Source organism: Acanthaster planci, linkage group LG01 (assembly GCF_054643075.1).
Source record: "Acanthaster planci isolate LZ-2023a linkage group LG01, COTS_SCS, whole genome shotgun sequence".
Taxonomy (NCBI): domain Eukaryota; kingdom Metazoa; phylum Echinodermata; class Asteroidea; order Valvatida; family Acanthasteridae; genus Acanthaster; species Acanthaster planci.
The window spans coordinates 5,747,492-5,762,149 of NC_141777.1; the positions used below are offsets into that span (position 1 = coordinate 5,747,492).

Genomic DNA, 14,658 nt, shown 5'->3' on the forward strand with positions numbered 1-14,658 from the left:
ATTTAGACAAATTTGCAACCTTTTTTTCATTGCTTTTTTTCCAAGGGAATAATTTCTCTCCACGCATGTATTTCAACTTACACAATGGCAGCTCCGTCTACCTCATCCTCTGGTATGGTGTTGGTGGCAGCATCAGTGAAGTGTCTCATGGTGTAGACTGGGGTACCAGATCTCAACATTGGGGTGCTACCAAACTCTCCCATCATGTCCCCCATGGCTTGTAGGGGGAAGGCCGCTCGCTGAGGTGCAATGCTCTGGTCTTCAGGCTGCCACAAGGAAATCCCAAGAACTCAGTTTATATCACACTTGTTTTGGCAAAGCTGATGAATATCATAATGAAATCTTTTCATTGTTGTGAGTTGTAGTACAACACGCAGACCCAATGTACTTCAATGAAAAGAAATGGCCATCCCTCCCCCCAAAAACAGGAACAAATTGAAGAGTGAACTTTTCAACTGCAGCATAAATGACTTTACAGTAATTTTTTACTAAGAAAACACACACCATTTTGGGATTAAACCCTTCTCAAGGCGCCCTTCCATATGTGCATGAAAGCTTGTGCCAAGCATTGCATATCCATCAGAATCACTCACGGGGCAATTGTGACAGCTGAACACAACACACGCATGTTATGCTATGTAGTCAATTTTGTGTCCGTGAAAGTGAAATGCATGAATGCATCATGTATGCAATGCTCCCAAAAACAAACTTACGGAAAAATGCCTTCAGACTGCCCAAAACAGGAAAATAAAATAAACAATAACAGATCTAGCTTGTTCAATACAGCAGCCAAATCCCATTCTTGAACCAAACATGGCTCTTCCTCTGTGTAGAGTTGACAATTCCTAAACACCTCCCCAAATTCTAAACCTGGTTTGGCAGTAGTTTGACGGATACGGTACAGCCCACCTGAGGGGCTGTTACCTTACCCTGACACCCCATGTGTGGTTGGCGTGTAAAGCATGCTAGTTGCACAGTGTTGGATTTTGTAGAGTTCAGGGAAATTTCTTAAGACAAAAATGACCTCAGCCAATACTTTCTGCTCACCTTGTCTAACTCAAACTGCGTAGGGTCTATGGTGGTCTCTAGTAACTCCAGGTTGTCTTCACAGCGTCTGAGTAATGAGGTAATCTTGCGGGAGATGAGGTGGAGTTTATCTCGTGTGGCTTGACAGTCTTCCGATTCCACATCGACCAGCAGCTGGTCGGCTGTCTCCTTCAAGGAGGACACCTTAGGCTGGGAAGACTGCAACTCACGCTTGAATTTCTGAGAGAGAGAAATACCAAAACATGTTGCAACTAGCTTAAGAAATGTAAAGCTACTGCAAAATTATTTCAGACAGAAGTGAGCTGAACTTATCAATGACACGGTAAGGAGGGTCTGATTTGTGGATCCTTGCAAAATCTTCCTAAAAGGTAAAATCTGGAAATGATTCTGCTGGGATTAGGATGTCAGACTCCTTCAGTTTTACACTGCTTCACAACCATTCATTTCACAACACATTAAAGTTTGTTAAAACTGAAAAACAGAACAGTCTGTACAGTTAAAATAGAGTAAGCATGTCAGAGACTACACAGTCACACAGAATTTTACAGAAGTTTGTATGACCAGTGGTTTTCCTTTCTTCATTCAGCCCACTTCAAAGTGAATAATGTTTGAGTCATGTGTCAGACTTTTACATCACTGGATGAATAACTTCAAAATGTACATGTATTTCAGGTTTTAGGATATTTTCAGACTTGTGCTTGCAAACCTTGTCCACTAACTTCATTCCTCAGCGTCCTAAATGAAATCATGAGTAGACAATCCTCACCATGAAGACCCTATACTGGTGGTGCAGCCGGTTCTCGTCGGCGCTCAAGTCGATGGGCTCATTCTCCACCACTGTGGCTTCGATCCCGTCCAGCCACACCATCAGATCGGCCGTGGTCTGGTGGAACTCCTCGCACTGCATGATGGCCAGCTGCAGCTCCTTCTGCCAGTCGGCCGCCCGGCCACAGACCCGGTCCCAGCGCTGGTTCATGGCGCTCAGCTCCTCCCGCAACGCCTGGGTGTGCCGGCTGTCAGGGCGTAGGAACTGCTGGCTGCAGAGGTTGATGGACAGGGCAATGGCCTTGCGTGCATTCAGGCCTAGGATGAACTCCTGTGGTTACAGAAAAGACCTCCAACTTTAAAGTCCACTTACTTTTCTCACTAGAACCTTATCCATCCACTTTTTACTACTGCCACTTATGTTTTTCAAGATACCAAATATTGCGTTAACCCAAAGTCCCTGGGGTATATGTGAAATCATACTGACTTAAGCTTGAAATCACATATCTTGTTTTAAATACTTCACACAAAAGGATTTGCTTTTTGCGTTCACCACTTCAACTGTTATTCTTTACGTTTCTGCATAATTTTGACTACAAGTTAGCATTCTGGCTGCAAGGGTTCAAATAAATATCAAACTATTTCTATATCAGAGATAATTCCAGATGAATTGAAACTCTGGATACCAAAGATGCAAAAAATTCAATTTCATGAAAATGCACCAATAAATCTCTAGTTTCCCGTAATGAGTTATTATTGGGGCAGGCTTAACCAGAAATGGGAACAGTTCATTCACTTCATGCATCGGTGATTTCAGTTTCCCGTTGTTGGTCAGGCCATATTTACTGTAGACCGATCCCCTGCCTCTTCCACTGAGGAACCCTTATTCCAGTAACCATCCCCCCCCATCCCCCGGCAGGACCATCTGCCAAACTCACCCTGTGTCTCCTGATCATGCCCTCCAGGTCTCCGGCAGGAGAGTCAGTCTCCTGAGTGCTCAGCAACACCTCGGCCTCATCCAGCCAGGAGTTCAGATTGTTTAGGTCCAGGCGGAACTGGTGCCACTGCTTGTAGTTCTGGTTCAAGCGAGAGTCCTTCTCCAAGATGTCTGCTTGGAGGATCTCCCAGCGATTCAAGACAGCTGCGGGTTGGGAGAAAATGAAAAAAAGATAAAGAGCATTGCTGAGCACACAAAGCAAAGCAAGCAATAAGCCCCATACAATCAATTAACCTGAAACTTGGGCTGGCAACTTTTTTTTCTTATCAAATTATATCAGCAAAACCAAAGACACTACACACTTAGTGATATATGACGCAGGTTTCACAATGTTAAACAAAATAAATCTTCAGCCGGACAGCTTATGGACATCCCTCTCAAATATGACCCCACAGAGTTTATGCAACAATATTTTGCTTCCTGCAGCATGTTGCTGCGGCAGTATCAGTCAATGAAATCACTTAGTTACATGAACGGTTCTCTCAGGTATACCTGCGATCTGTTGGGTGAGTACTGGATCATCCTGAGGCATTCTCATTGCTAGTCTCTTGAGGACATCGACACTCACACGGCAATCCTCCACCAGAGAATCCTACCATTAAAAAAAATATATTTCCAGACTTCTTCATGAATGATTTTCAAGATCAAAACTATGCATAAACAGATTGAAAATGCTCAAATAAATCAAAAGAACAGACACAATATAAAAATGAAATGAGTTTGGCAATTGAAAGTGTCTTGCAATTATTATCCCAAGTTTTATTGAGTAGTTATGAAATTACAAGTTGAGCAGCTAATGAAGACAAATTTAAGACAGTAATTGCATCAATTCTTTCTAAAACCTACTAAGCATCTGGGACCAATTTCATAGCACTGTACAACATTTGATTTTGTGCTCATAGAATCTGTTTCACCAAACCATTAAGCAGTAACCTCAGCAAAAACACACTTAACAACATCAGAGGAAAAATGTTTACACCAGGGGAAAAAGGAACACCTAACTCAGTGATGCCAAACAAGTCTCAATACATACACAACCGTTATCACCAATTCCATGTCACAAAATAGTACTTCAGTACCAAGAATTTCTCCAATAGCAAGTTCTATCTTTCTACTTTTCCACAGTGCTATGAAACTAGCCCTGGTCTTTTGAAGTGAGCATAGACTTACATATCCTTCTTTCTCGTCTTCAATCTCTGGCCCAGTTGGAGTCCGACATCTCAAGGCATTCTCGGTAGCTTCAATCCTCATCAAGCAGTCTTCCATTGCCTGCTGGATATGCTGGTTCTCCACCTTGAATCGTCCCGTCTCCTCTCCGGGGGCCTCGGAGAACTGCTGGGTGTTACCTGACACGTACATGTCCCAGTCCAGCGACACAGCACTGGCTGGGGTGATCCGCCCAGAGGCATGGCCCTCATGGGCTGGGGAGGGGGAGGCCGACCGCGAGTTACTCCGGGATCGTTGGGCGGGGGGCTCCTTACGGCTGCCCCGGCTGGAGCGGGAGAAGACGCTGGCCGTGCTGGTGAGGGATCGGTGGGAACTGACAAATGACGGACTGTCCCGGTCAGGGCTGATGTCCCGCGAGCTGATACCCTCGCTGTCTTCTTCTGTCTCGGTGCTAGTGGTTTCATACTGCATCCATAAAAAAATAACATAACACTGAATGTCTGTGTTCACTCTTTTTGCAACCTCTGTTTGAAAACCCCAACTTGAGGCCTGGGGTAAAAGTAGATTTTGCTTGCATTCATACCATATCCGTTGCCTTGTCAGCAAGGCATATCATTTCTACAGATTTGTGCAATAACATTCCTGATGAAGTTAGACACACTTTTAAAAGCCTGCCAGAAATAAAACTTTTTTGTAAGTTGTTTTCATAAACTGTCCAACTGTTTCAATACATTCTGGTCAAAAAGTCAAATCAAATTTAACCTAGCATTTGAAAGACAAAGAAAATGTCAAAAAGAAACTTCAGAAAAGCTACTCAAACAACACAGAACTTCATTTTGAATGTTTGAAACATCAACCATATCACTGACAATACCACAGATGCAACACTCTTACAAAATTACAAAGGAAAAATGGAACAAAGAAAGAAAACAGGGTCAGTCGCTGTAAGTGCAACTCAAACAGAATGCAAAGAAACAAACAGTGGAAATTAGCAAGGTATTTCTGTGTAACTAGCGTGCCAAAAAACGGTGTGGAAAGGTTAGTTTCATAAGCAGCAGTGTACAGGGTGAGTAAACTCTCAAGATGCACATACAATTAAAATAGCAATTCCTTACATCTAGCTACATGCACAGGTCAGATAAACTTAACATGTTCATCTCGGATGTCAACAAAGTCACATCAGTATTCTTACTTACAATATCCAAAGGCTCTAAAGCCCAGTATGGGTAAGCCCTCTGTCTCATAGAAATACTTGTACAGTCCATTTCAGAGCATACATGTAGATAACTTCCACTGTCAAGACCACAAAAATTGACTTCTACAGACTTGTTTCCAGTTCGGCACCAACCAGCATCATAATCATAGCTTGGAAGCCAGTTTCCAGGAACACACTTTTCACAATCTGGCAGTGCTGTAATCTCTTACTTGTTAGTTATTGGCTTACAATGAATGATGACAATGGTATGATGCTTCACCGATTCTCAAAGCTGGTCTCTTTTCAAGACAACAAAAAATGTTCACTGTACTGGACACTGGTGTCAGCAGGTAGAGTGTTTTGTATTCACTGGGCTGGGTGGCATCATAACCTATCCTCTTCAGGTGCATCCAATGAGGTTGGCACTTGCTAACAGTAAAATATGCATTAACTTGATTCAGGGAACACAGAAAGGGTTCACAGTTACCAGACCATCCAAGCGTATGTAGCGGGAGAAGCATCAGATCAAATCTAGGCATCTGGTCACTTTTGAAAGTAAAGTTTTGGCAGTTCGTGGAACAAGAAGACAGTGAACTGTCTAAAACTGTATCCTCATTATTTCAGTTTCCTCGCAAACAAAAGATTGGATATCGCCTTAACCTCCACTGAAAAGATCCTTTCTTGTCATTAAAACTTCTAGCTTTTTGAGGTATTTCTCACCATTTCTCAAAAATAAACTTAAGGAACTGCTGCTTAGAAATGTGGAGAAAATCAATAAAAGATGTGACGAGGGTTTCATTCTGGAGGCAAAAAGGAAACCCTGAAACTAGGGCATAAACACCATTCTTGTGTAGGTATGGGTTTGGTATGGGTGAGATTTCAACCTTGTCCACAGAGCACAATAACTGTATCCCTGTACCTACCCAACTCACTAAAATGTTAAGACTAACAACAACTATGCTACTAAACAGCAAAATAAATGCTTCCATGAGACCAGCTAGTAATTTATCAAGTAAATGCACATCACCAGCACTGTCACAATCCCTCTTGCTGCAACATGAAATTTAATTACACTTCAGTACACTACCAATTACGTCAATGTTCAACAAAGACACAACTAGTATAAATACACAGAGCAACCAAACATTAACGTATGCACAAATCTCTGCAAATTAGGAGCAATGCAAAAATAGCTACAGTACACAAAGAGCACGAGAGCTACCACAGCTGCACCAGCATCACCACTGTGACCTCTGATCTCAGTGACCCCCCCCCATTCGAACAGACTCACCTTGGGTTTGACAGTGAGATAATCAAATGGAATGCAGGAGGAATCGCTTCCCTTTTTTGGTTGAGACAAAAAGAAAAAGTAAGGAGATGTGTCTTCTACTGACAATACGCTCAAGAGGTAAGCACAAAAATGGACAGACAGTTTTGGAAACAAGACTTGGATAGAGAAATTCTGTTTAGCCAGAACTTCCCTCCTGGACAAACCTTTCAAGTAAGAAAAACATTGAGAGTCTGATTATGTTATTGTGATATTTTACACTATACTATGCATCATCAGCAGATGCAGAGCCAGTAATTGAATCAAAATTGTACAGCAAACAAACATAAACGACATAAAGAGTAGCACTGATGAGAACTTTGATCCTACTCCCTCATAACATGAACTTTATGATGGTACATGCAGAGGTGGTCTGCTCATAGTCCTATAAATAGTATGAGGGATGGATGTACAACCTGACAGACAGTCTGACAGACAGACAGACAAGTACTGGAGGGGATCTTTCTGAAATATCAATTTACTGCCAGTGCCTTCTGAGCAATCTTTTTTTCCCTAAAATCGAGGTTCACGTGGCCGGCACCTTTGAGTACACCTACATGTATATAAAAACAAGGTAGTTGAGAGAAAAATTACCATCATGTAGGTCTGATACATCTCTTAATCAGATCAAATTCTTTCAACAAAAAGTTTACAGTGAACCCAACGGGTTATTACAAATAACCATTGCCTATCTTATCACTATCTACTCATATGCACAAATTAAGTTGAGTAATATCAATGCAAGCCAAGTCAACTCAGGCCAAGTCAACTTGCATTCAACATTCTTTTCGGGATAACTTTGGCCCCACAACAGCCACTGTGATATGCATCATCCGGTATCCACTGTGATTAGTTTACCAAACACGATGCGGTAGCTGGGGTTGGTTGTGGGAAAAAAGAGACGCAGCAAAGAACTAAATGGATGAGGAGAGCAAATGAGGGAAGAGTGAAAAAGCACAAATATTAGTCAAAAACGTGACATTTTCTTTTCACGTGGAATCTGACTTTTTTTTACCAATCCTACTGAAGCTAGATTGAATATCTAAAGGCTATTCCTGATAACTATGCCTACTAACTGGATCATATCAGCTAACTATGAAAGTTGATTAACAGGGTAAAAAGGCAAGTGAATGAGTTAGTGCATGTCAACTGCATAAGTCGTGGACGGTGTTCAGTGGATCAACTAACAAAGCCACTTCAACTATTATAAAGTGCTCACTTAAACAAGTCAAGCATACCTTGGTTTATTCCTAACTACACTCCTCTTTGTTGGGGTTTTTTAAAGTGATCCAAGCTACAATGCTGAACAATTTATCTATCCTGTAAACTGGCACAGGCTATCAATAAAACTCCTGTGGGATATTGGGAAAAGTTAGAATTTGTATTAGACAGAGTGGGGTGCAAAATTTCAAAGTTTCAAGTGAAGTCTGACATTCATAACCATGGAATTTCTGAGGGGATATTCTAAAATGGGTGTGCTGTGCACATGTAAGACATTAAAATCTGTGCTGTTAGTTTAGTGGAAATATTTATGGTGTTTAGCGATCACATTTCTTTCACAACCAATTACATTGATGACTCAATCTTTTGATTTGACACAATGCCCAAGGTGCAACATTTATAATGTTTATAAACACACAACATCAAGGATTAACGGACACAAAGTGAGGACATATTCTAAACACAAACATGACAATTACAACTTGCAACAATTTAGTTTTGAAAGTAGGTTTTCCTCATTACTTGATATTCAACAATATTTTGGTTGAATTTATCTTTAATCTTGATATATGCGTGCCGGAATTGCTAGGCACTATCAATACATCAATCAGAATATGTCAGAAACTTATTTGCCCAGAAATAGATTTGAAATTTGAGCGGGAAAAAACATGCATCAAGATTAAAATTAGTTTCAGGCACTTTCAAGCATTTTTGTAGAAAAAAGCTTTTGATGACAGAACACCTACAGGTTTGGAATATTCCAACAGAAAACAAATCCTTGACAAACGCACAAAACTCAAGAGTGAATCTGGGCATTTCCTCCACTGCATTACGAAAAAAAAAAATGTTAGTAATGCAATTCTACTGAAATTGAAGGCCAAGTTTTCCCCCAAAGAAACAAAGATTCTTTGGACTTTACAGGCCAAGCCTGATTTGTCCACCACAAGAAGGCTGTACTGCAAACTGCTGAAGAAGGCTGAGCTAAGGTTTCTACGCAACTGTGAATGGGTTTGAAAAGAAAACACAAAGGCCAATTTTCTCGACCTCAAAAGCTAGAATTTGATTATGTAATTTAGACATAGCTAGACAGACAGATTTTACCAAATGGATGTCGGTATATCAGAAGGGTACGTCTCTTCTTCATAAAGTTCACTTGATGCATTGTCAAATGATGTCCAAAATTATCTTTTTAATTTTTTCTGTTGTAATGGCATTTGATGTGGTTGTTTCACACCCATTCTTGTGTCACACATTCAGGGTAAACGTTTGCATGCTACACCAACCTGTGCCATGGAGAGTCTTTCAAGCTTGCGCTGGAACTTTCTGACCCTGTCGAACACTTCCACCGAGTACCGCTGCAGCTCGTCCATCTCCTCCTGTATGAAGGCGCTGTCGTGGGGATCAGAGCGCTGCATCAGGACCTGGGCATGCTCAACAATCTCCTGCAGTCGGGGACGGTTGAGCTCGATTTCGTGCTGGAAAGCCTACGACAAATTTTGGATATGCAGCTCTTGAAAGGCAATCCCTTTAATCCCATTTAGGAATACATTTGTGGGTTACTGGCTCATTAAAAACAAAATCAGTAATAAAATACAGATCCAGACTCTTGCCTAATCAAACTTATAAATTTTCTCAAAGTGCTGTAATCTCATCCACTCTATATGTAGAAAAATACCCCCACTGGCAAACAAGACGGAGGTTGGAATGGACTGTTCCAACCGGGCACGAGAAACAAATCTTAAGGCTGCATGTAAGAAAAACAGAAACTTGCACATGCACAGCATTGTCTCACCAAGTGTATCTGCATGTGAACCTATAAGCCCACACAGTGTGTCTCTATCAAAAGAATGTTACCGGTGTGAAAACACGACTTTTTATACACAGTGCAGGTTATTAAAGTCATTGAGGGTGAGCCCCCAAGGTTAACCCCTACCATTCTACATCCTCTAAAACTCTCCCCCAGGAAGGTACGCAGCCAGAATGCCAAATTAAGTAAGAGCTCAAACTGCCAAATCTCACCATTATCTGCTTGATCTTGACCGATATGTCAGACTCTGAGAAGTGCTCCACGTTGGTGAGTTGCAGGTCCATCTCCGTCAGGCACACATGCATGCTCTCCTTGCAGGCGGCAAATTCCTCCTTCTGGCTCTGGGCGTATCGCAACCGCCTCAGGATGGCCGAGCAGCGTCGGACCAGGTCATCCCAGCGGTCGTTGGCCTGCTGCACCATGGTTTTGAGTTGCTGGGTGCGGTCAGCCCGGCCCTCCCGGGCCAGCCGCCGGTACTGCTTGTTGAGGATCTCTAGCTGGGTGAAGTTCTCCTGGACCTTCCTCTGGAACGTCTGAATTAGGAAAAAAAAGAAAAAGAAATTAAGGTCATGCATATTGTTGGAAATCGGATATATACACATAAGGGGGATGAGATTTCAACCTCGAATTGGACAGTTTTGGAATTCTTGGAAATAGATTAAGTCGGCAACCAGAATTAGAGGTCATCACAACAGTGGCACCATGCTTCATGGGGAGGTGGTATGTGTGTTGCATACCTCTCTAACCAACAGTGACGTGACTCGCCAAAATGCAAGCCTTGCATTTTCATTATATCAAATAATTTTTCATGATTCACAATCAGCAAACTAACGTCAAATTTCTTGATCTCTTCCTTGATGACAGCAAACGGTGCACTGGTGGTGTGCGGGTTGGATGCTATTCGCTCACTGCTCGTTAGCCAGTCATCAAATCGGGTGTAATCATCAATGAACCTCTGCCACAATCTCCACGTCTCCTCAATCCTGCAGAAATCACATGATCAAAACATGAGAATCACACTTAAGAATCTGAAGAGATACCACAGGATTTGTACAGAAATTTTTACTTTATGCACATGGCAAGTTTGACAAAATTGCTTGGGGAAAGCGAGCAAAAATCAAACTGCCAAAAGAAGAATTTCAACTGTACTAAGTCTGAGTTCTAACAAACGGGACCATATTCACTACACTTAGTAATCAGATGTTCCCTAGTTGGTATGACAACGCATACCAGCAATATCTGTAAATTCTGTATTGTTCCAACTTTGCTTTTTTTCAATATCACTAGATCCAAGTCCAAAGAGATTTTTCAACGTAGACTCCAGAGGGCTCACTTCATCTTCCTCTCCATGGAGGAGGAGCAGATGGCCCTCCATCGCTGGTCCAGGGTTCTGGCAGCTGTCTGTATGGCCTCATTGTCAGCATCTGAGGAGCAGGCATCTGTGTCGTGAAGTAGCATCTCGCATAGGTTCAAAACGGAGGTCACCCCTTTGCTGTGGCGCTCGATGTCCTTCTGGATCTCCTAGGAGAGGGAATTTTCAAAGAAAGGCCAATGAGTGAAACTTTTTTATGCACTGATCCAAACTTAAATTCTGGAAGCACGTTTTTTGAGTAACTCGTGATTTACACTACAAAACAAGAAAATGTATACAAGAAATTCTCTTTCAGACAGCTGGGTCCAATTTAACATGCAGTTAACATCACTTTCAAGATCATGAACAAGCTACACGCATATTACAAAGATTACAGGCAGAAGGCACAAAAGAGAGCGGCATCTTTAAAAACAGGTTGTTTGCATCAGTGATGGGACAATAGGAATGGTACACTATGCAAATATGGTGATGAACTTTGGACAATTTGATCACTCTCCAGATGACCTACGCATTCTGACCTTACCTGTTGGGTCTGCAGCTTGGCCTGTATCTCGATCTTGTCACATGTCTCATACATGATGGGGGAAGCTAGCTGCTTCTCCATCTGCGTCAGCCAATGGCGGAGATGACCCATGTTTTGATCAAGCTCCTGTACTGCCGTCAATGTACCTTGCAGCTTCTTCACTCTGTTTATGTCCAGAGGCAACAAAAATATTAATGGTGATTATTTTTAAAGAGTTACATTAGCACCTGTGTTTCCCACCAGACAGAATAAAGAATACAAACATTTCAAAATGTTTCTATTTCTAATTACATATTGTTTTCAATGACTCAATATTATGCAGACTCCATAAAGACTAATGAAAGCCATGTTTGATTCAATATTTCGTTCTTTATAAATATTCAGAACATCTTCAGGAATGAGATAAACCATGCAGTTGTAACCTTATAACATGAGTCAGAGGGGGAGTAATTGGCCAATCAGAGAGTCTAAACAGTAAACAAAGAATTGAATGGCTCACAGACAGCATCATCTTATAAACCAGTGGTAACAAGGTGTTAGGAGGCCAGCAGTAAGCAGTTGTTTTCAATGTTTATTTATTTATGGGGGGGTGAATAGCATCAAAGAAGCACTCTTAACAAGTAACTTGGATGGGTGACTACAGGGACAGTGATAAAGCTGACCTCAGCTTAATCCCACCTAGTCAGAACCCAACACCTAATTAAACACCCAATTCAAAGCCAGGGGCCAATATAACAGAACTACTACGCACAGATTGCACTCAGCACATCTGCATAGCAAAGCCAGGATACAAACCCAAACACTAAACAGTATACATCTACATGTGTATTGCTTGCATTCTCCAGTTCTCAGCTGTTTTTCCCTTGTGCGCACTTTCATTTAAAAACACGTCCTGCTTGGAAGTGCTGCAACATTGAGTTTGCCGAGTTTGGTAGGTTTAGGGTAGGTCAAGTTTGTGATGACAGTGTTGGCGATTAATTTTAAGTATTTGTACAATATCTAATGGAGAAATACTACAAAATATTAGGCTAAACTAAATTCAGTCACCAAAATACTTTTGCATATCTGCCAGGCATTGGAAACTTTGAAGGATTTGGGGAATGACAGATTATCCACAACTAGTAAGTCCAAGGACAGAGAATAAGCCTATGTCCTCCTGCACAGGATATGGGAGGATTCAAGGTTGACTGACGTCAAATAACAAAAATCTGGCACAGATAAAGCAGAACACATGTCATGAAAAGAAATATAAAACATAACATCCATGACGATGTAGTTCAAATACAGTATATCAAATTTAACTAGAAGTAGTTAAAACTACTCTCCATGTATAGTTGGACTTATACCATCACTAGCAATAATTGATGGAATGCATGACAAGAAGCAGAATGGAATGCAATGTACATGTAATACATTGCATTCCAACTGAGAAATAATGGGATAATTTGCATTGCATATGGCACCGATCACTTCAGCTGAAGCAATCCAAGTACCGGTACATGCTACAATATACAAGTATATTCCATGAGTGTTTGTACCTATGAGACAGCTGTCTATAGCTCCAGTGGTTTGTCTACATATCTATACCTGTAGGCCCACGTATTCTGGTCTAGTGGTAATGCTACCTCCAATTCTTGGGGTGAGCTCTTCAAAAGAAATTAAATTTTCTTCTGAAAAACATGTTTAACCAAAGACTGACAAGACTGACAGTTCAAAAAAATTTTCAATATACATAATAATGATGCAAAATGCACTTTGGAGAATTTCAAAAATGGGTGACAAAAGGGTGTAAGATACAGTGGCAAACCGGAGGGGGGGCCTGCCATGCCTTTGGAGACATGCTGATGATTTTCTTATTCCTGTTTTTTTTTTAGTGCCAACACTTAATAATTGGGGGGTGGGTGGTGTTCTGTAAACCACAAAAAAAAATTTGTCATATCATTTCGGATTAAAAAAATCATATTCTTAGATTACTACATTGTAGACTGCTTAAAAAGGACCTTTTAAAATTCTTGCAATTTTTGCTAGGTGAGCAAGCAGCAATGAACAAATCTGTTTACACCATCTGCCCTCCAATGGAACGGTTGGTGTTGACAGCAGAAATGGTTTGTTTGAAAACTATCAACTGCTGTCTGACTGCCGTCTGAAAACATTTAATGAAACATTTCAAATAAACAGAAATGACCTACGCTATTTACATCATATGAAGGTGCTTTTCATAACATTAACCTGGCAGCATTCCAAGACAAGAACAAACAAAATTTCTTCAACCCTTTTTGTACTTAAACTAAAAAGAAACTTTGAATGAAATTTATCTGCGCATTCGACGAAACAGAGGCTATTCATCTAAACCCTGCAGGGTACCACGACTGCCGATTATTCATATTCAAATATTCGATGTGTACAGTTAGCTGTCATGCATGTCATGGGCACAGCTTCATACGAACTGACTTCATTCCTGCTGGCACCTAAGTCAAACATAATTACTCCAGTTAAACTTTGTAAACAAGACTTAACGACAAACTGGCCCAAACATCCTCTAATTGAGTAAACATACAACTTACCTTGAGGGGAATTCTTTGAGAAATTCAATGTCATCACCACAAATAACATCCCGGTAGTTCTGACTAATGAAACATACCTCCATTCCACAATACTTTGGTTTTTCCAAATGACAAAATGCAGCATTTATTTTGGCAAGCCAAACTCCTGGGTTCAACCAAGTCAGTTACACTTTGATATCTGTCAACACAGGGACCTTATTTTCCTGATTAACTAAACCATTTCCGGTTGGTAATACTAAGATAAAGCTGCATCTACTGGCCCACAAACTTGATTACTTCCTTCCTCATTTGGAATTTGTGAGCTGCAAGGCATCAATTTTTGAAAAAGGAGAGGATTACATTCAAGAACTTCCCCGCAGAATCAGGCAAGACTGTAAAAAGCAAAGGAGAAATTACAGTAGCTCCAAGCAACTGTGAAATTAGGATGAGTATATTCCTTTATTTTTACATTATAGTGAATTCACCATATACATTGTACATAGCTGGAGAAAAAAACAAGGAAGCATACACTTGAGTGTTTCACTGTTTGTCAGAGGGATGCGAGGAAGGTTTAATACAATTTGTCTGAGAATTTGTATTTTGCTTATCCATGGTTTCCACACCACTCTCGCAAAAAGTAGCCGAACCCAGAAAGGAACAGCACTGACATGAAAGCAAGTACCCAGAGTCCAAG

At 41.0% G+C, this 14,658-nt stretch overlaps 1 protein-coding gene across 6 annotated transcripts in view; it reads right to left on the reverse strand.

Annotated features, from left to right (window-relative positions):
* Positions 1-14,658, reverse strand: part of LOC110981942 (muscle-specific protein 300 kDa-like) — a 160,665-nt gene that overhangs the window by 3,017 nt on the left and 142,990 nt on the right. For 4 of the 6 annotated variants that reach the window (XM_087145834.1, XM_087145836.1, XM_087145825.1 and 1 more), the window contains 12 exons: positions 11,422-11,584; positions 10,860-11,047; positions 10,359-10,509; positions 9,739-10,059; positions 9,003-9,203; positions 6,463-6,513; positions 3,980-4,441; positions 3,302-3,401; positions 2,751-2,953; positions 1,814-2,143; positions 1,048-1,266; positions 82-266 (listed from right to left, as the gene is read on the reverse strand). In XM_087145834.1, the coding sequence (XP_087001960.1) occupies positions 82-266; positions 1,048-1,266; positions 1,814-2,143; positions 2,751-2,953; positions 3,302-3,401; positions 3,980-4,441; positions 6,463-6,513; positions 9,003-9,203; positions 9,739-10,059; positions 10,359-10,509; positions 10,860-11,047; positions 11,422-11,584 (2,574 nt within the window). Of the gene's footprint in view, positions 1-81; positions 267-1,047; positions 1,267-1,813; positions 2,144-2,750; positions 2,954-3,301; positions 3,402-3,979; positions 4,442-6,462; positions 6,514-7,770; positions 7,851-9,002; positions 9,204-9,738; positions 10,060-10,358; positions 10,510-10,859; positions 11,048-11,421; positions 11,585-14,658 lie in introns of those variants that run through there. The other 2 variants (XM_087145823.1, XM_087145829.1) reach the window with 2 other exon arrangements.